We start from the raw sequence: 22312 nt of genomic DNA, 5'->3' as shown, positions 1-22312 counted from the left end.
ATCCATGGTGAAAAAGCATCGCTTAAGCCGAGCTCTCCCTGCCTCTCCCATTTCAAGTATCCCACACCAACTAACTATGGTCTCCTTCTCCAAGTCTAGATTCCTGGACTGAGAATCTGATGTTCCCACCTTTGGTGAGGTTGATGATCCATGTTAGAGGATAAGACCCCATGGCCCATTGACCATTCATTGGGAACAACACAGCAGCCTCCCTGTTGTAGGCAGAAGGGCAGGACAGGCTCACTGAATGCATGGTCACCCCGTGAGAAGCAGGGAGGAGCAGAGGTGAGCACTGAAGAGAGGCTGGCCAGGAAAATTGCCCTAATTGCCCATGTGGAGGATTCTTAAGGTCGACCTAGACTTGGCAGGAAAACTGTTCAGGAGGAAAGACATTCAGCAGTCACCTCCACCACGGGCGTGTACATTCCTGATTGTCTGTTGTTGAAAAGTGAATGGCCAGCCCCTTTGTTCCCTTTGGAATCTTAACACTGACATTTCATGATTAGCACAGATCACTCATTAATCATGTTTTATTACATCCAGAAACCATCTCTTGAGAGTAACTACACTTGACCCTTGAACAACATGGGTTTGAACTACACAGGTGCACTCATAGGAGAATGTTTTTTCAGTAAAAGTTACACCAGCCTCCCCTTCCACCTCCTCCACCTCTTCTGCCTCTGCCACCCCTGAGACAGCAACAACGCCTCCCCTCCCTCCTCCTCCCAGCCTACTCAATGTGAAGACAAGGAAGATGAAGACCGTCATGATGATCCACTTCACCTTCATGAATAGTAAAAATATTTTCTCTTCCTTATGATTTTTAATGGCATTTTCTTTTCTCTAGCTTAGTTTACTGTAAGAATACAGTATATAATACTTAGGACATACAAAATATGTGTTAATCCAATGTTTACAGCTATCATTAAGGCTTCCGGCCAATAGTAGGCTATTCATAGTTAGGTTTTGGGAGAGTCAAATGTTATATGTGGATTTTCAGCTGGACTAGGGGTTGGCACCCCCAACCTCCACTTTGTTCAAGGGTCAACTGTAATCATTTCCATTTTGATGATTCCTGTCCTGCTTTTTTTTCTGTTGGTTGAATAAACTTATGCATATTAGTAAGAGTTCAATGTTTCTTTGGCTCTCAGTAATGAAGAGATGTGTTGTTTGGGTGAGGTAATGTCCTTCTTTAGGAAGGGAATTGGCCCAATGTGTTTGTTCATTCAGAAGGCTGTGTGGCAAAAGTTTGGATCTACAGGAACAGAGAGACTAGAAAACCTAAGATTAACCAACTGATGGCTCTTGCCAGAAAAGTTCCACCCTGTTGCAAAAGAAGTTGGCAATGTTAGTTTTCTCAAAAGGTTTCCAAACTCAGGTGTGTACTGGTAACATCCTAGGGTATGGGACACCCAGCTCTCTTCCGTCTTCTACTTCTGGGTTTGTTTGGGATAGGCTTCTTGCCCTCTGGCTTGTCACCTCCATGGCCAGGGGTGGCTCCCTGTGGTCCAGTTCCATGGGCACTAACCAACAACTTTTCTTGTATCTGGAATAAAGACTGGCACAGGTGGGAGCCTCAGTTTCACGATTAGCAACAGACACTGGAACAGAACCAAGTGCAAACTCAGGCACCCACAAGTGGCAAGTTTGGAGGGTAATGGCATTCCTGTAGGATGGCTGATAGGGAGCAAGTTGACAGGGAGGCCTCCACTCTCCCATGGCCTTAATAGAAGGAGAAGAGGCAGCTGGACAACTAAACAAAAGCATGACTCTTCTCCCCCAGATGGATAAACTGAGCCTGTCTTCTCTGTTTCTTCCCTTTCTGCCCTCCAGAGAGCAGGGTGGGTGAGGACACCCTCATTTCCTCACTCTGATGCTTGTGAGACAAGGCAGCAGACAGGAGGATTTTCGTGTCCCAGATAGGTCTTGCCTTCTTCATAGGTCTGCCCTGTGCCTTCATAGCAATTCATTCCCCTCCCTCCACTGCAGAACTCCAGAGCCTGAGCCAGCGCCTCCATCCCCTGCCTTTCTCCACCAGGCCAAAGCTCTGTCCTTCCCATACATCAGCTAGGTCAGTATGACGTCTGTTCACTCTTCATTCTACAGATATCACTGGGCACTTGCACATGCTGGGCACTGCTGTAGGCACTGGGGATTCAGATTGGTGTTATTTGCCGTGTTTATCAGTATGTGACTGCAGACGCAAGCTCTGAACACTCTCACTTTCACTTCAGTAAGTGCCACAGTGCTCCTAAGTCTTTATAGGGAAGCAAATCTGGAATCCAAGTCATTTATGAACTCACAGGAGGAAGGTCTCCTGAACTCAGTAACTGACTTAAAGCATTTGCGTTTTCTCAGGGGCCAAGTTTCTCACTCCACTCTTTGTTTACATGCACACACCAGAGAGGCAACCCTAAGGAGACGAACACCTTCTCCTTCCCTTCCCACGGCTCAGGTCCTGCTTCTCCAGTTTCCTTCCTCCGAGTGCCCTGTGCCAGGAGGCCCTGACAGTGTTGGGCTCCATAATGAGAGTATGGGCACCTTCACAATGGCAGCAACTGGACTCAGAGGCATTCCATGGAAGGGAAGAGGAGCTGCGTATGCCAGGCAGCAGAGGCAAAGCTTCAACCAGGCATCGTGAATTGTGGCTGTGCTCGATTGTGTCACCCCAGAGGGGCTGCACTTTAAGACAGTGGCTCTCAACTTTGGCTGCATGTTGGAATCATCTGGAAAGATGCCTGTGTGCCACCCCAGAAATTCTGGTATCACTGGTCTGGGGTACTGCTTGTGCATTGGGAGTTTTAAAATACTTTTAAAAACTAAATTTGAAATAGATTAGCACTTTAAAAGCAAATAGGAAATAGAGAAATACGTACAGCATTCCAATTTGGGGAACCTGAGTCCAGTGACTCTAAGACTGGAGACCTTGGGGAATCACTGCCGTCACCACTTTGTACTGGGGACCTGAGGGACTGCCCGCCTGCAGGAGACACCTGAGAGGCAGCTCTGGGCTGGGAGGGGCTGCAGGGATGCAGGTGAGATGCTGACGAAACACCCCTCTCCTCTGCTGGGCTGGCACTCTGCAAGGCTGTGATTTAGCCGTGGGACACAGATTATGATCAGGAATGGGTGGGGGTGGCATCTGAAATGCTGATGTTTTGTATCATGACCTTGGAGGGGGTAACCTGGGTTTTGTTTTCCATCAGCTTGTTTAGCTGTATATTTATGTACACTTTTCTATATAAGTTTGTACACTTGTACAGTTTTCTGTGTAAGTTTGTTATATTCCATCCCCTCCCCAAAAGTCTAAAAAATAAAACAAAAACAAAAACAAAAAAACCTGTTGCCTAGCTTGAAAGTTCTCTCTATCCAGGTCCCTATCTTAAGTTGAAATAAAACTTAGGCTTGTTCAGTGATCTCCAAACGCTGGTTGACTGGACCAGGGCCTCGCTAACTGTGCAAAACACCTGGGGAGTTGTTAGAATTTACAGATTTGAAGACCCCAGCCTCCTGAGAGTGGAAGGAGTTGAAACAGCATGGGACTGGGAAAAAGCACTGGACTAGAAGTAGGGTTTGCTTCTGGTTTGAGCTGCGAGGCACATTGTGGGCTGCTTGCCAGCATCATGTGCCTCTTCTAACATGCTGGCAGAACCTGTTTTTGTTGAGATAAATGTCCTCCACCTAGGCCAGTGTTCTAATGGAAGTGAGTGCCAGGGTTAGGGGTGGATTCCGGTTGGTCTAACCCAGTGCTTCCCAACCAAGGGCCATTTTGTCCACCAGGGGACATTTGTCAATGTCTGGCAACAATTTTTATGATCAGGACTAGGTAGGATGCTACCGGCATCTGTGGGGGGAAGGCCAGAGATGCTGCTAAACATCAGTGGAACATTATGCAATATTTTCCATTTAGATGATGACTAATTAGATAGACTCACACTCCCAAAGGGGACAACAATGAACAAAACATTTAAAGCATTTGCTTGAAGAAATCAGAGAGCCTGAAACTGGTGTGGAATTGCTGGACCAGGATCCAGGAACAACAGAGACCCAGGATGATAAGCCTGGTGTGTAACCACTTTTGTTTTTTCACACAAGGTCTCGCTCTGTTGCCCAGGCTGGAGTGCAGTGGCACAATCAGGGCTCACTGCAGCCTCAGCCTCCCAGGTTCAAATGATCCTTCTGCCTCAGCCCTCTGAGTAGCTGGGACTGCAGGCATGTGCCACCATGCCCAGCTAATTTTTTTTTTTATTTTAGTAGAGATGTTTAGTAGAGGCCTATGTTGCCCAGGCTGGTCTCGAACTCCTGAGCTCAACCAGTCCTCCTGCCTCAGCCTTCCAAAGTGCTAGAATTACAGGTATGAGCCACCACATCTGGCCTTGTAGCCATTTTTCCCCTGGGTGTGTATGCAGCTTCCACAGGAGAAAGTTGAGATGCCAAGCTGTATTTCTTTTTTTTTCTTTTCTTCTTTTTTTTTTATTATACTTTAAGTTCTAGGGTACATGTGCACAATGTGCAGGTTTGTTACATATGTATACATGTGCCATGTTGGTGGGCTGTACCCATTAACTTGTCATTTACATTAGGTATATCTCCTAATACTATCCCTCCCCCCTCCCCACAACAAGCCCCGGTGTGTGATGTTCCCCACCCTGTGTCCAGGTGTTCTCATTGTTCAATTCCCATCTATGAGTGAGAACACGTGGTCTTTGGTTTTCTGTCCTTGCGATAGTTTGCTGAGAATGATGGTTTCCAGCTTCATCCATGTCCCTACAAAGGACATGAACTCATCCTTTTTTATGGCTGCATAGTATTCCATGGTGTATATGTGCCACATTTTCTTAATCCAGTCTACCATTGATGGACATTTGGGTTGGTTCCAAGTCTTTGCTGTTGTGAATAGTGCTGCAATAAACATACATGTGCATGGGTCTTTATAGCAGCGTTATTTATAATCCTTTGGGTATACGCCCAGTAATCGGATGGCTGGGTCAAATGGTATTTCTAGTTCTAGATCCTTGAGGAATCACCACACTGACTTCCACAATGGTTGAACTAGTTTACTGTCCCACCAACAGTGTAAAAGTATTCCTATTTCTCCACATCCTTTCCAGCACCTGTTGTTTCCTGACTTTTTAATGTTCGTCATTCTAACTGGTGTGAGATGGTATCTCATTGTGGTTTTGATTTGCATTTCTCTGATGACCAGTGATGATGAGCATTTTTTCATGTGTCTGTTGGCTGCATAAATGTCTTCTTTTGAGAAGTGTCTGTTCATATCCTTCACCCACTTGTTGATGGGGTTTTTTTTTCTTGTAAATTTGTTTAAATTCTTTGTAGATTCTCGATATTAGCCCTTTGTCAGATGGGTAGATTGTAAAAATTTTCTCCCATTCTGTAGGTTGCCTTTTCACTCTGATGGTAGTTTCTTTTGCTGTGCAGAAGCTCTTTAGTTTAATTAGATCCCATTTGTCTATTTTGGCTTTTGTTGCCATTGCTTTTGGTGTTTTAGTCACGAAGTCCTCGCACATGCCTGTGGCCTGAATGGTATTGCCTGGGTTTTCTTCTAGGGTTTGTATGGTTTTAGGTCTAATATTTAAGTGTTTAATCCATCTTGAATTAATTTTTGTATAAGGTGTAAGGAAGGGATCCAGTTTCAGCTTTCTACACATGGCTAGCCAGTTTTCCCAGCACCATTTATTAAATAGGGACTCCTTTCCCCATTTCTTGTTTTTGTCAGGTTTGTCAAAGATCAGATAGTTGTAGATGTGTGGTATTATTTCTGAGGGCTCTGTTCTGTTCCACTGGTCTATATCTCTGTTTTGATACCAGTACCATGCTGTTTTGGTTACTGTAGCCTTGTAGTATAGTTTGAAGTCAGGTAGCGTGATGCCTCCAGCTTTGTGCCAAGCTGTATTTCTAACAGCTCATTGTGAGTGAGTGAGTGAGTTCAGGGACATATTTTATAAGATTCCTCCTGAGTCCTGAGATGGAGCCCGAGTTGTGTGTCGCACCAGCTAACTCAGTCACATACTTGTATTGGTTCTTGCTCCTTCCCTGTTCCACACCCCTCATTCCTCACATTTGTTCCTAGAATCATATCCCTAAGTAATGTACCTGCATGCAAGCCTTTATATGAGGCTCTGCTTTCCAGGCAACCCAGGCTAAGACAGCAAGAGATACAGAAATTAGAATGTGAGAAATTTCATCATATGGGAAGTTGGGGTCCTCAACAAAAGAAGAGAGAATAGGCAAAAATGATATTTAAAGAGATAATGGTTGAGATATTTCCAAAATGATACAGACATCAATACAGATCTAAGAAGTCCAAAACTGATACAGCCATCAATACAGATCTAAGAAATCCTGCAGAACCCAAGCAAGATAAAAAAAAAAAATCAACAAAAAATAAAACTGGAAAAACCAAAGACAAGGAGAAATATTAAGAGCAGCCAAAGGAAAAGTGGTAGATTACCTTTAAATGACCATTTGTTAGTTTGACAGCCAACTACTCAACAGAAACATGGGAAAACAGATACCAATGGAAATGAGATCGTTGTAGTGCTGAAAAAAATAATTAGCAGGCTAGAGTTATATACCAGTCAAAATATCGTTTAAAAGTGATCATGAAATAAATACTTCCAAGTAGACAAAAATTGAATGAATTTCTTATCAGCAGACCTTTATTAAAAGAAATGACAAAAATCCTTTCAAGCAGAAGGTAAATTATTCCAAATGGAAATTTGGAGGTATAGAAGAGATACCAAAAAATGATAAATATATGGGTAAATCTAAGTTAATATTGTCTATATAGAACAATAATAAGATACATACAACTATAATAATACTGCCTTGTAGAATTAAAATACAGAGAAAACTAAAATGCATGATTTATAAGTTGGAAGAGAGGTTTATATGTTGTTAAAGTGTGTTCTTAAAGTCTTTGTATTGACTGGAAATAGGGTAAGGTACCAATTAATATTGAAGGCTGCAACTTATAATCTAGGGTAACAATTAAAATGTTAAGAGTTTATAACTTCAAGCTAATGGGGAGAGGGCAAAAATTAGAGTAATAAAAAACAGTTACTCTAAAGGAAGGCAAAAAAACAGAACATAGAACAAACAGGGCAAATAAGAAGTACTGAGTTAGATGGTGGATTTAAACCCAAATATATAAATAGTTACATTAAATGTAAGTAGACTAAATGTATCATTTAAATGACAAAGATTGCCAGAGTGGTTTAAAAAACCAAGGTGAAGCTACATGCTGTTTAAAAGAGACACATCAAAAACATAAGGCTATAATAAGATTAAAGTTAAAGGAATGATCCACTGGACACAATGGTTTCCTCCTGTGGTCCCAGCTACTTGGGAGGCTGGGGTGGGAGGATTGCTTGAGCCCAGGAGTTCGAGACCAGCCTGGGCAACACAACAAGACCGTGTCTCAAAAAAAAGGAAAGAAAAAAAAATTAAAGGGATGGAAAAAATATTCCATGCAAATATTAACAAAAAGAAAGCGATTCTCCTGCCTCAGCCTCCCAAGTAGCTGGGACTACAGGTGCCCGCCACCACGCCTGGCTAATTTTTGTATTTTTAGTAGAGACAAGGTTTTACCATGTTGGCCAGGCTGGTCTCAAATTCCTGACCTCAGGTGATCCACCCATCTTGGCCTCCCAAAGTGCTGGGATTACAGGTGTCAGCCACCGTGCCTGGCCTATTTCTAAAATTTCTAAACATTTAGTTTTTGTTATTTTATAGTTTTTGTTATTGGTATTTAGCTTATTTGCACTGTGGTCAGAGAGCATGCTCTCCTATGACTTCTGTGCTCTGAAGTTTGTTGAGGCCTGCTGTGTGCCTCAGCCTATCGCCAATTTTTAGAAAGGTCCCATTTGAGATGGAAAAGAAGTATTCTGTAATCATTGGGTAGAAGATTGTATACATATCCACTGGGTCAAGTTTGCTGATCATGTTGTTCAAATCCATGTTCCATCTCACTTTTACTCACTTGTTTCATCACTTACTAAGACAGACTTGACCCGGGGAGGTGGAGGTTGCAGTGAGCCGAGATGGTGCCACTACACTCCAAACTGGGTGACAGAGCAAGACTCCATCTCAAAAAAAAAAAAAAAAAAAAAATTAGAAATATTTTTCCAAACAATCCATGATGCAAAGAATTTGTAATGTCAAGTAGAAAAGCCAGAACTGTACCCCCAAAAGAGCAGGTACCTCTGCAAACCTGGCCCTGGCACAGGATATCTGGGAGCAGGTTGGACAGCCAGTCTGTTTGCTCTGCAGAAATTTCTTTGTGGAATAGCAGAGGGGTATTGCAGCAATGCCAAATAAACATAAAACAGGATCCTAGAAGCTGGAGAAGGAGGAACCCTTGCCCAGAAGCCCTGGAGCAGCTGTTTGTTAATTATTTCTGTAGTAACCAAGGGAACGCTGGTGAGCACCCCACAGAGTAACCACAGGTCAGCATCAAAATAGGCAAGTAGCTGGCTGGCACTATTTCACAGCATCTTTACTTTTCTTCCCAGATTTGCAGTTTGAGAGAGGCGGCTTGCCCTGGGAACTCTGCTGGTAGGGCATCATGCAGCACAATCCAGAATCACTTTCTTTTTTGTCACAACCTCTGTACAATATGAAGTAGGAAAGTTGTATTCGTTTGTATTCATTTGCTGCTGTAACTAAATATCATAGGCTAGGTGGCTTAAACCACAGAAATCTGTTTCTATGGAGGCCAGGAAGTATAAGATCAAGGGGCTGGCATATGAGTGTCAGGAGCAGACCCAGACCACTGAGATTCCACCTCTGTGGCACTGATTCAGTGTGTCCTGATGAAGGACCAGCCCACCCTAACAGAGGGATGACCCAGGGACCGGGCCTTGCTCCTCATGCACGCTACTCAGAGCCGGGTTGTCCCTCACTCTTGCCTGTGCTCTAGCCCAGCGCTGCCTGCGGCCTCCAAGTGATGGTGGCAGTGCACCTATCTGACCTGCTGTGCATGGCCTCTCGGCACTTGAAATGCAGCAACTGCAGACTGGGAACCAAATTTCTATTCTGTTTAAGTTACAGTTAAGTGGCCACATGTGGCTGATGCATCAGTGCAGTCAGCCATCCTTGGTAAGGCAGGTGAGCTCACCAAGGAGCAGTCAGGGCCGTGAGTGTGAACCCCCCAGGAGAAACCCCCTTCTAATTTTGTCTGTAGGATTATATTCAGGAAAAAAAAAAGAATAGCATTATTGGACCAAAAAAAATCACCACAGACAGAAAATGAACAAAATAAAGCTTTATTTGAACTCCCTCCCCTACAGATCATTCAGATGCCTGGGACCATGTCCAGGTTCCTTTCAGCAACATGGGAAGCTAAGCCATTTCACAAACGCACAGCTGTAGCTACACTACAGCCCCCCATGCCCAGGGCACAGCTTTGTTGCTAAGCCTGTAACAAAAGACCACCACTCAGTATTTGTGTGCGCTGCAGTCAACACCACCTCCTGGGCATCACAGGCTCACTCACCCAAGAGGCCAGCACAGCCACGACCGAGTGCGTACTCAGTAGCCCAGACACCCCCCGAACACTGGCACTGCCACAAGGCCCTGAGGGGTAGACTGTGGGGCAAAGAGGACAAACTCTCCCTGCCCTAAGGGACCCGGCTCACTGGGCCTCCTTCCCCTGCCAACCCTCAGCCCCTGCATGCCCAGCAGGGAGATAAGCACCCACTGGCATCACGATTTCCATTATCTTGCTAATGTTGACAGCACCTAAGTCACATTAAAACAGAGAGAGACTGGATCCAAACCTCCAAGTCTCATCATTGGACCTCAGTGGTTCTCACCGCCCCAACCACAGAGTGAAGGTCAGGCAGCTTTTGCCAGGATTTGGCTCTGACCAAGTTAGTGCTCTAACAAGTCACCTGAGTTTCTAGTAGCTTCCCTGAAGAGCCCAACTATTTGGAGCATGTTGCCTCTCCTATCAAGAGGCATCTGGGGGCACAAAAATCTTTCTGGATCACAGCTTGAAGAAACAGAACATGACTGGAGTAGCTTCAGAACTAAGGTGGCCACATTCACCCCACCGCTTAGGAGTTAGCTCCATTATACACAACCAAGCACAGGAGAAACACTCACCAGGAAAGGATGCCGGAGGCTTGGAAGTTCTCAAGGGAACTGTTTAGACAGAGGTACAAACATGTCCAATTCAGACTTCCAAATACACTAACAATAATTAAAACTGTGGCCTCTGATCCTCATGTTTCCCCATCAGTAGAGGCAAAAAAGGAGATTTTCATAACTACATGTTAAAAAGAACATGTTCAAGTAAATCCACACACTACATGTGAGTGTTGCATGCTGTTCTTCCACAATATAAAAGTATAAAAATAAGATTTCTGCCCTTTGTATCTAGACAGATCTGGAGAAAACACGGTTGCTACTAGCTAACTAGCTCTGTGTTATCTGAGCAGGCACGCTATCCCAGGGCCTCACCTTCCTGTGCTGGCTCAAGAGGGCAGAGAAATGGAGATGGCAATGCCTTTTCATTCCAGGAAATGAAACTCAGGATGGCAGAACCAGCCCTAGCCATGTCGCATAGCCTCTCCATGGGTGACACTCCTGGGACCTCCAATGGATGGGAGAAAGGGCTCTCAGCCCAGCTTCACGTGAGGGCGGTGTGGGTCATGTGTGGGGTGGGGGCTGCTTCTGGGACTTAGGAAGACGCCAACCTCAGGGGTACCTTCTGGGAAGGACAAGCCAGGGCGTGGGTGCCCGCCCATCCCAAGAGCCCCACAAGGTGCCAGCTCACTTAGCGGCAGCCTGCTTGTCCTTGCACTTCTGGTAGGCACTCAGGATCTCCGTGATGATGCTGGGGTCCTCCAAGGTGGTAGTGTCCCCCAGCTCCTGGGCCTCACTAGTGACGATCTTCCTCAGGAGCCGCCGCATGACCTTCCCAGACCTGGTTTTCGGAAGACGTTTCACCACCTGGCAAGGAACAGGCGCGGTGTTAGAGCGTGGATGGTGCCCAGCCTCCGTGCTAGCGTGGACTGCATTGAGATCAGAAGGGCTCTGCTCAGGGGGGATGCCCTCCCGGGGATCCACAGTAGATGTCTAAGCCTCCACCCCAGAGAACGGTGAGGCCCGAGGTCTTGGCTTTATCCTCCTACCTAAGCTGAAATCCACCCCGATGCCCTCCGCCAGGCAGGGTCCACCCAGGCTGGGTTCACCCCGTACTGCCGCCCGTCTGTCCTGCCACTGTGCCACGTGCAGGCACCCAGGTGGCAGCAGGTCCAAGCACCCACTGGGTGCCTCATCTCCATTCCCTGGCCTGGGACTTAGCAGGTTTTGTCTTACATCAGAGGTGAGAACTACTTAAGAGAAAAATGTTGTCTTAGTGTTTGAAAAGCTAACATGGAGCAGCTCAAACAACTACAGCCCATTCACTGCAAATGGCAATGCACTAAGAGCTGTGCTTGGGATCTTTGACAGTCACTCTGTCTTTTGAAATAGTTCAGTTCACCTAGGGTGAGTCCGGGTCTCCTGAAACTCTGGTCACTGGGCCAAATGTGTCAACTTTCGTAATACCAAGTGGAGCCTGGCCCTGCTGCCTCCGAGGGCTACCAAACCCAGAGGCACTGTGCGCAATGTTCATAAAGGAGGCGATGAAAAGCTGAGGGCTGAAGAGGCAGCCCAATCCTCCCCTGATTCTGGACCCCTGGGTTGGGGGTCTGCGATCTCCCTCACTGCCACCAGGAAAAGTGCTCAAGAACCACACAGGGGCTGGAGAACCCTGGTACTGTCCCCATGTCTCTAATGAAAATCCCTAAGGTTCTTCGCCAGCAGCCCCATTTCTGTGACTAGCCTGCACATGCCAACATACGAGAGCAGAGGCCTGCCTAGGTGACCTCCTGGACAGGTGAGCTGGCTGAGTGTGGAAACCTGCCTAGGTGGCCTCCCGGACAGGTGAGCTCACTGAGCATGTAGGCCTGCCTAGGCAACCTCCTGGACAGATGAGCCCACTGAGCATGGAAACCTGCCTAGGCGACCTCCTGCATGAATGAGCTGGCTGAGCTTTTGGAACTACATCTCCCGCCCTCTCTTCTCCCTCTATGACAACACAGAGACCCACCATCCTCACCACCAGCCAGAAAAACCAAACAGCTAGTGTCGGTTTTGATGCTAATTGGAAAAGAGTAATATGCTCCTAAAAGATCATTGTCATTTGACAATTGTGGGAAGCACAGCAGCACAGCCCCACCTTTGTGGGAGGCCCACTCACCAGGATCTCATCAGGCACAGCATATTTGGCGATCTTGGTGGCCACCATGGACTTGAGCTCCTGCACCACCACATCTGAGTCACCCACACTATCTTTCAACACAATGAAGGCAAAGGCAGCTGAAAATAAAGCCAAGTTTGGGGATGTATTAAATACTAGACAACGAGCCAACTCCTGAGGCAGGGTGCTGTGCACAGACTGCCAGAAATCCGCAGGGCTTTTGAATCCTATGTTAGTCACATTGTAGCAGCTGGTTTCTTTAGTTGCAAACCCAAAGATGCACTGCAGTTTCACGAAAAGTGGCAGCGATTCTAACAGCTCCACAGATGTTCCAGGTGAGTGCACATGTGTGGCTGAGAGCTTGGCATCTCAGCTCTAATGCTGACTGGCTGTGTGTGACCTGGGACATGGGACCTCCCCTCTCTGTGTCCTCATCTGTGAAATAACTCATAATGTGGTTTGATGGAATGAGACTTCCATGAGAAGGTGCACAGATGCACAGCAAGTGGGCACCACCAGCCTTTGGGGGCATGTGTGCGACATGGTGCCATAGGCCAGGGTAGCTATTTCAGTTCAATTAAATCAGCAGCTCCCCGGCTGCATGAGCCACACTTCAAGTGCCATGCAGCACCATGAGCAGCCAGAGGCTGCCACCCTCCACAACACAGACAGCTGAGAGGCTGCTGAGAGTTCTGCTGGGCAGCATGGGCCAGCCCACATTTTAGCATAAATACTAGGTTTCATTTTTCAGTACCCTGGCATGTTCCAGGAAGGGTTCACACTGTGAAGAGGGATCTAATTTGATTGTTTTCCATATAAGGAGTTGCTCGTCCTGGTGCCATCCCTGATAGCCTGCCCGTCCCCACTGGCCTGTAAGATGCTCTGTCTGTCCCTCAAAGCTTCTATATATGTGTGGCTCTCCTACTGCTCATCTGCCCCAGCCCCATGCCACCTTCACCCATTCCTCCCCTGGCATGTAGCACCTAACTGACTGTGTCGTTTCCTTGGTGATCATCTTTCTTGCTCTTTGTCTGTCTCTCTCCTCTACTCGACCCCTCCAGCATGCTAGCTCTATGGCGTCAGAGACCTTCTCACTCACTGCTGTGTCCCCAGCATCTAGAACCGTGCCTGGAACACAGGAGGTGCTCAACACATGGTTGTTAAGTGCATGAATAGATGATTGGTTTTCTGAACAAGCTACGCTCTGTAAAGACCTACAGCCTTTGCCTGAAAGGCCTTCCCATATCCATGTGTCAAACTCCTATTCATCCCTCGAGACTCAGTTCAGCCACCTCCTGCTCTGTGAAGCCTTTCCTGACTCCACCCATGAATCTAGTTTATGGCACATGCTATGCGGGAACAGCCGTCAGCCCCCCTGCTGCCACCCCACTAGGCTGTTAGATCTTTGAAGAAAGAACACTGTTTTTCTCATCTTGGATCAGAAGTGGGCCTAGACTGTTGAGTTCTGAGGATGGTGCTGGAGGGAGGAAACCTTCCACATGGGTGGAGGAGTCAGTTAAGAGCCAGGGGGAGGCAGGCAAGGCTCAGGACACTGGAGACAAGACAGACAAGAGCCTGGCCAGCAGCACCAGAGGCTTGCTGGGTCTAGGTCCTAGACAAGTCCAGGGGCTGCCCTTTTTCAGAGCTGGTGCAAAACAGAGGGAGTGGGGACAAATATACGATACTCACAGGCAGCTTTAGAGCCAACCAAGAGCTGTTCATCAGCTCTTCATAATTATAGAATGCATACTCAAATTCATTAGAAATCAGGAAAATGCACATCATCATACACATGATACACAAATTCTCCCCACACATCTGGCAGACATTAAGAAGCCTGGCAACACCAGACTTGCAATAGCTCCACACACACAAAACATGCCCTGGGCAGCAGCGTCCACAGCAGACCATGCCCCAGCACCACCCCAACAGACCTAAGGCTGGGTTGCCCTATGAAAGACAGTGATTGCGATGCCCAAACGTTTGTCTAAAGGTCACTTCCATTGTCCTTTCCTTGATCTCGCACTTGCTTTATGGAGTTCAATCCAGGGGCTGCTGAACCCCCAGACACAGTGGACCATGCCCGGACCCCTCTCAGTGGCCCCAGGGAGTACTGGCTCAGCCACTCGACTCAGACATAGATGTGGCTTTCAAATCCCGGGACACATCAGTGCCCTGTGGACCCCCAGCCCAGAGACATGAAATGCAGGAGTCCTCAGAGGAGGGGCCCAGTCTCCTGCCAGAGCGAGGTACCCTCAGGGGGGCATTAAGTTACCCTAGTCACACCTGAGAAACTGTCCTCGTCTCCATCCTCTCTGACCTTCCTGATCACATCTGGACATGTCACCGGGCAGGGGTCCCTACCAGCTCTCTCCCACATCCCAGCCTTACCAGCATAGCCTTTCCATGGCAATTGAAAATGCTGTTTGTAAAGCACTGAAACAAATTCTCAATCTTGCAATGCGTCAATTTAAAGACAGCATTTAAGTAAATAATGGAACAACGGCACATAGAAGTGCAGGGAGGCAGGTGATACCTGGGACACACTGTGACACAGGGTGGCCTCCCAGCGAGAGGGCAAGCCTGACCCCAGGCCACTGGGCAGGGCAGGAGAAGCCAGTCTGCCCGGCAGTGCCCTGGCATGGGGTCAGTGTGTGTCCAGGTCACACCAGGCCAGGCAGCGTGCCTGGACGGACCTGGCATTGCAACACCTGGGTGCTCCTGCCCCTTCCCAGACCCAGCCACCAAGAAGCTGACAGACTTGAAACAAAGCGTGGCCTTGGTAAAGACCATTCTAGTCCCTCGTTCTGCATTCCCCCAGCATGTCGCTGTGCAGCGGGAACCACAGGTCAGATTCGTCCAAAGAGTCCCAGTGCAGCACACAGTCTGCACGCTCCAGAGCACCCTCCGGCACACATGCGTGGCGGCTGCAGAGCTGGCTTGAGTGCTATGACCAAGCCCGTGAGGACACGTGAGGCTGGACATTTTCTCATAAACTCTCTGTAACGGGGCTGGACGTTGTCCCCACCAGATACCCCATGGACAGAGGGGGAAACCCCCTAAGCTTAGCCAAGCCCAACTGGGTCATGGCCACTGTGGATGTGTGTCCTGAAAGGACAGCAGAACCAGGGCATTTCAGAAACCTGACCAAACACGAGTGCTGTTCAGCCTCCTCCCCTACAGTTTCCACTTGAGAGAGAAGCTTGGCCCACAGTATCCCCTATCGCCCCACTCTCCAGAGTCTGCTCCTCATACAGAGGTGCCCATAATGGGTGTGGGGTCAGGAATCAGGAAGGAGCTCATCTCCAGGACACTCACCTTCTCCTTTGATGTCGTGGGGGTAGCCAATGACAGCACTTTCCGGCACTTCAGGGTGGTCGGCCTGTGTACAACAGAGAACAAAAGGGCAAAATGTGGCGGCCCCGGGTGCTAGAAGTGACTCGGGCCAGGGACTCCCACCCCGACTTGCAGGCCCACAGGGGCATCATGGAGGTGCAGGAGTGAAAGGGGAGGCCCAGCCTGTGCTCACGATGGCGTCCTCGATCTCTGCGGTCCCCAGCCGGTGGCCACTGATGTTGATGACATCATCCATCCGCCCTGTGATCTGGTAATAGCCGCCCTCAGTTCGGTAAGCCCCGTCTCCAGTGAAGTAATAGCCTGCACCACAGCAGGGAAATTCAGCACCAGGAACCCTGAGCCAGGACCCACGTCCCCACCTCAGTCAGCATGAAGCCCTGCAGCCCAACACGCGGCTGAAGTCTCGCCCATCGGCCCTCCTTGCAACTCCGATGCTTCCCTACGTTCTAGAGCATGGGCAGGCGGCTCCAAGACATCGAGACTTCGGGAAGCAGAAGGTATACAAGCAGCACATCCAAGATGCTTCTCCAAAACACTGAGTTTTGTTTACAAGCTTGAGACTGAAAATTACTGGTTCCAACAAGACAGAGGAGAGAGCGCTCATATAAATTTCCAACCCAAGGACAAAAAGGGAAACTGGGAAAAAATAAAAGTAAACTGGAAGAAAACTCCCAGCCATAGCTAACAGGATCCTACCACGGGCCTGGCTGCAGTGCAGGACTTCACACCCACACCTAAGTAGCCCCAAGAAAGTCCCCGAGTGGGGAATCACTCCCACTGTCAAGATAAGGAGAGCCAGGGAGGTACAGCAAAGGGAGAGGGGGGCGGAGTCAAACTCTGGCCTCGGGAGCACTTGTTCCCGGTCACTGTGCTACGCTGCACTCAAATCCCATTAAAAATGTTTTCTGAGAATAAGATCCCAGCAGTCAGCTGAAAAGGAATGAGAGGGTCCCTGAAAGCCTGCTCACCTGGGTAGGCCTTGAAGTAGGCATCCACAAATCGCTGGTGGTCACCATAGATGGTCCTGGCCATGCCCGGCCAGGCCTGGGAGATGCACAGGGCCCCGGAGACGTTGCTGCCCTCCACGACGCTGCCCTGTAGACCCCGGACATGCATGTGAGACAGGGCAGGCTCTGGGTGAGAAGCGTGCCAAAAAAATGACAAGCCCTGCCCTCCAGGGAGCTGTCCATAGCTCTCCCCTCTGCCCCTGAGGAGGGCCCCAAGCCGCCTGTGTGGCCACTACCCAGTGCACGATACCAGCTGCAGTGAATGCTGCGAGGTCAGCAGCCTCCTGCCAGGTACAGACCTGGGCACACAGAAGAGAGCTGGGCTGGGCAGGCAGGGACAAGGGAGGGCAAGCACATGACCCCCATGCGGGGGAGGCCCATACACACCTTCTCATCCATGAGGACGGGGATGATGCCAAAGAAGGGCCTCATCGCCATGGCCGGGAGGATTTCCGCCCCTTCTTCCGAGGGCCGTGGTGCGATGCAGATGCCACCTGTTTCTGCAGGTACGACAAGAAAGAAATGCATAGTCAGCCCCGGACCCAGGGATACATGTATCCAGAATGGGTGGTGGGTGGGACTGTCCCTGTTGTGGGCAAGGAAACGCCTCAGGGACACAACGATCTTTGAGGCAAACCAGATGTGGGTCTGGTGCCCTCCACTGCAGATACGAGAGGCGGCCCCACGGTGGCCTCAGCCCCAGGAGCTCTGGCATCCCACAGCCAGGTGCAGGCCCCCTCACCATGTCAGGCCCTTGCTTGAAGTGGGAAAGGGCAGAGCCCACCCACTTGCATATGAAGACAGGGAAAAAGAACTGCTTCTGGGCCAGCGCCCATTTGACATGAACCCAACAACGAAAAAAGATGCCCTCAAATCTACCCTCACATTATTTCCAGCCTGTACCAGGGAAATGCCCCAGAGACTCAGCTAGAGAATCTCTGTCCCGGGTTTTCCCAGATGGATGGGGCTGTCCCATGGGAACACCTCATTTTCTGGCTGGAGGATGAGCCCTCAGATAGTTACATTCATTACCTCTATGGTGGTCTCTCACCCCAAGCCTCCTAATAAGTCGGATACCCAAGAGAAGGGGGGACAAATCCAAACAAAATGTCACAGGAAAAATTCCTTTTCCCACTAAAATTTAAATTTAGACTCATGCTCCCTTAGAAGATGGGGCCTGTTTCATCAGATGTTCCCCTGTTCAGAAAGGGGCACTAGGAAGGGACATGGCCCCTGAGCTCCTGCTGCACACCAGGCCTTGGGCAGCAAGCTGGGCTGTGTCACCTCAGTTCACCCTCACCCGGGCGTGTGGAGGGCACCCCCACCTCACAAAGGAGGAAACCGAGGCTCAGAGAAGTCATGACAAGAGGTCCCACAGCTGGGAAACAGCAGCCAGGCGACCTCTGAGTTCCCTCACTCTAGGCCCCAGGGTTTCCGCAGTCTTGGGTGTTGACGCGTCTTCTATCGCACCTGCTGCTGAGAGCTCGGACCCCAGTCCCAGCCTCACACCTGACCCTGCAGACCCAGCACTTAGACCGGAACCTGTTCCCCAGGCCTCCTCACCTGTCTGCCACCAGGTGTCCACCAGCGTGCACCTGCTGTCCCCCACCACCCTGTGAAGCCACTCCCAGGCCTCACAGTTGATGGGCTCTCCCACTGAAACCACACAGAAAAGAAAAAGATGTTAACAGGCTGCAAATAAACCTGAAACCAAAAGGAAGTTTTGTTTTTTTGTTTTTTGTTTTTGTTTTTCTTTGAAAACTGAGTCTCACTCTGTCGCCCCAGATGATCTCGGCTCACTGCAACCTCCACCTCCCAGATTCAAGCGATTCTCCTGCCTCAGCCTCCCGAGTAGCTGGTATTACAGGCGCCTGCCACCACACCCGGCTAATTTTTTGTATTTTTAGTAGAGACGGGGTTTCACCATGTTGGCCAGGCTGGTCTCGAACTCCTGACCTCAGATGATCCACCTGCCTTGGCCTCCCAAAGTGCTGGGGTTACAGGTGTGAGCCACTGTGCACAGCCAAATAAAGAGATTTTTAAGGAGAAAACAGCTCCGTAATTTTTGTTTTGGAAGAACATACAAGGAGATCTGAAAATGCAGTGAGACATACCATATTTATGGTCATCAAAGAAATGCACATGACCATGACATGTTTTTACCATTAGATGATTGATATCAAAAAGCCAGTAAGAATGTGGGGAAAACAGGATTTCACAGACACCATTAGGAGGGTAGTTTGGTTCAGCAATTTTGAGAAGCAATCTAGATGTTTCTCTTAACATTTAAAACTCCATACATCCAATACAACTACTTTGAGCAACTGCTTAGGGCAGAATCTACTACAGCTAAACACCTCAAAACATGACCCCTGACGTACACCCCACAGAAATGACTGCAGATGCCACCAGAAGTGGCTATGTAAAGGGTGTCCTCAGCAGCTCTGCTCATGTTAGAAACCACACACATCCCTCAGGAGTAGGTGGCTAAATAAAACATGGCACACTCCTGCAGAGGAACGCCACATTGCAAAGATGGCGAACCTCCACGACCCACAGCAGCATGGGTGAGTCTGAGGCATGACGCTGAGCAAGGAAGGGGTGTGCTGTGTGATCCCACCCAGCTGAGGTTCAAGTGCAGCCAGATCTGTCCATGGTGATGCAGGCCACACTGTGGTCATGGCTCGGGTAACTCCCGTGACTGGGAGGAGCCATAACGGGGCTTCTGGGGACTAGGAATTTCTGTAGCACTAATACACGTAAACATCTCTCAAGTTGAACACTTAACATCTGTACCCTTTAGTATACATTATATCTCAATAGAAAGCAAGAAGATATGCGTACACCCTAGGATTCTCAGTGTCTACCTTATGACATTTCCACACCAGGCCAGCACTCAGCCAGAACTCACCAGGCTAGACGTGCTGTCACTAAAACACTGAAATACTCTCGTGCTGGTGGTTGCCTCTTGCTCAGGACGACTCACAACCCACAGCCTGTCCCGACAGTGGCCCCCGCGTCCATGCTGCATGATCAGTGCTGGCCACATGGGCAGCTCCGTGTCTTGTGTGTCACACCTGCACTCAGAACATCCACGAGGGGCAGGGAGATGCCCCACAGTGCTGGTGTACACGCTGGGAGACTGCGACAGCCTGCACCCAGCCACAGGGATGTGACCACACAAGCTAGGGCAACCCCCACAGCAGGGCAGATCCATGTGGAAAAATGCTGATTCTACAATCTTAAAAGAAACATTACAGCATAATAGCACGGTGTGGTAACTTTGGTGTTAAAGAAAACATCATTTAACAGAGCTGCATCCACTACATGAACTTAACTGAGGAGACAGGGCCGAAGGTGCAGGAGCAACAACCCCTGGAGCACAGGTCCAGGAAAACTTCAGCTTTTTTTTTTTTGAGAGAGAGACAAGAATCTTGCTCTGTTGCCTAGACTGGAGTGTAGTGGCACGATCATGGCTCACTGCAACCTCGACCTCCGGGGCTCAAGGATCCTCCCATCTCAGCCTCCCAAGTATCCAGGGGACTACAGGCATGTACCACCACGCCCAGCTCCTAAGGACATCAGCTTTAAGTACAGTGCTCCAATTTCTTCTTTTCACAAGAGCGTATCCATGTATTACTTATGAAATTGAAAGTTTAAAAAAGCTTTGAGAAATACAAATTTAGGGGGAGTGTCTTGAGTGAGTGAAATTCTGACGACTCAATGGATTAAATGTTGTGAGGGCTGATCCCAGCTGCCTGGAATGGGTCTGGGCTGTGGAATTGCACCAACAGGTGTGCCAGCACAGTGCTGGCCCTGGCCAAGGTGTGGAACACACTGCCTCCAGCACTGCTCCGAGGTGCTGGGAGCCCCAGGCGCAAGACATCACAGGATGCCACGCTGCCTGCCAACACTGTATACCGAGAACAGAACAGCGAGGTGTGTGATTAGCACCTGGCCTCCTGCAGGGCTCTGCGGCTAGAACCAGTTATGCAACGGGAATAGGAATGTGCCTATCAACCAGCTAAATACACAAAACCCAGCTGAGCCTCTGCCGGGGGCTGGCCCCCTGGCTCAGTGGTGTTCCAAGTCTGTGGGGACCCCTACGTGAGGCAGAGGCTGCTGGGATACACATCCCACTCTAATGCAGCTGCCAGAGCACACCCCTTCCTAAATGCACTTAGGATATTACCCCTTGTCATTGGACCCCGTGAATCTTTCTTCTGGAGACAAATCCCATGAGTGTATCTGGAAAACCAAATCTTGCCCTTCAGCCCTGTCCCCACCTAATGCCTAGGGCCCACTCAGGTGGCCCTGCTGACAACACCTAGAGGATCTGGGAGAGTTTCTATGGCCCTGGCCACCCTGCTGTTTGTTCCCAGTCCCCAAGCACTGCATGGCCCAGGTAGTCAGAATCACACGGGCCTCTCAAGCCCAGCTCCAGCATGCCAAGAGAGACCACCCAAACTCACCACTTGTTATGGTTTAAATGTTTGTCCCCTCCAAATCTCACGTTGAAATGTAATTGCCATTGTAACAGTATTAAGAGGTGGAACCTTTATGAGGTGATTATGCCAAGAGGCTTCCACCCTCATGAGTGGGATTGGTGCCATTGTAAAAGGGTGAGTTCAACCTCCTCTTGCTCTCTCTCGCCCTCTCTTTGCCCTTCCACCATGGGACGATGCAGCAAGAAGGCCCTCACCAGATGCCAACACCTTGATATGGACTTCCCAGCCTCCAGAAATGTGAACCAATAAATTTCTGTTCATGATAAATCACCCAATTTCAGGGTATTCTATTACAGCAGCACAAAGCAAACTAAGATACACCATCTAGAAAGGAGTCCCATACTCTTTCTGAGAGGTGGAGGGGACAGTACGGCAAGGGAAGCAGAGTGAACCAGGACCCTAGGACCTGTTGAGGGTACAGGGTGGGGGCACAGAGCCCATCAATCAGGTGGAGGGCAGAGTGAGTTTTACGGACTCTAGAACCAAGTGCTGGGTTCAACACAGGCTGCCCTACTTGCTGAGTGACCTCAGGCAGGTTCTCTGACCTCTCTGTGCCTCCTCTTCCTTCTCTGTAATGTGAAGCAATATCTGCTGTTTGCTCAAAGGACTGATGTGAAGATAAAGGCATTTAATACGTATTTGCTCTTATTAATAGTATTCAAACTCCTCCTGCTTTTTAATCTGGAAAGCTCTTTGAGAAACAGAAGGTTTTTACTGTTAATGGGGAAAATAAGGGAAAAGAGGAGGAGGAGTCATTGGATGCCTGCTATTCCTCAGGAGCTCTCCCCATTAATCATCTCCATGCTACACATTACACTAAGGCTCACATCTGACCCTCTGTGGCATCCTCACCACCCTGTAGGTAGGTCTCATCCCCATCTCACATTTGGGAACAAGTGGTGAGCTCTGCAGGGCACAGCCCCAGCTGCTGTGCCCCTCAGCCTGCGGCCCAGATGCCCACATGGCCTCGTGGTCACCCAGCAGTAGTGGAATCACATGTTCACTGGGTGGTACATGCTCCCTTCCCAAGGATGCATGTGGCAGAATGGGACACTCTTCCATGGTCACTGCCCTGCATGCTTCCCTGGTGAAAAGCCACCAAGCAGCCACCACGCGTGACCACACATGTCAAGGCAGACATGAAATGTGGCAGGGATAGGAGAGAGAAC

The 22312-nt window shown here is 49.0% G+C and overlaps 1 protein-coding gene across 2 annotated transcripts in view; it reads right to left on the bottom strand.

Moving 5' to 3' along the window:
• The window catches only part of LOC100606871 (acyl-CoA synthetase short chain family member 1), a 96874-nt gene that overhangs the window by 33189 nt on the left and 41373 nt on the right, over positions 1-22312 (bottom strand). The window contains exons 8-15 of one of the 2 annotated variants that reach the window (XM_030826754.1): positions 18199-18291; positions 17023-17135; positions 16597-16723; positions 15801-15928; positions 15590-15653; positions 12272-12390; positions 10802-10977; positions 9267-10167 (exon numbers count right to left, since the gene is read on the bottom strand). In XM_030826754.1, the coding sequence (XP_030682614.1) occupies positions 10125-10167; positions 10802-10977; positions 12272-12390; positions 15590-15653; positions 15801-15928; positions 16597-16723; positions 17023-17135; positions 18199-18291 (863 nt within the window). In that variant the 3' untranslated portion in view covers positions 9267-10124. Of the gene's footprint in view, positions 1-9266; positions 10168-10801; positions 10978-12271; positions 12391-15589; positions 15654-15800; positions 15929-16596; positions 16724-17022; positions 17136-18198; positions 18292-22312 lie in introns of those variants that run through there. The other variant, XM_030826753.1, reaches the window with a different exon arrangement.

The sequence above is a fragment of the Nomascus leucogenys genome, chromosome 13 (assembly GCF_006542625.1).
Source record: "Nomascus leucogenys isolate Asia chromosome 13, Asia_NLE_v1, whole genome shotgun sequence".
NCBI lineage: Eukaryota > Metazoa > Chordata > Mammalia > Primates > Hylobatidae > Nomascus > Nomascus leucogenys.
Note: the sequence above shows the minus strand (reverse complement) of the source record. Positions and strands in the feature narration are given on the sequence as shown.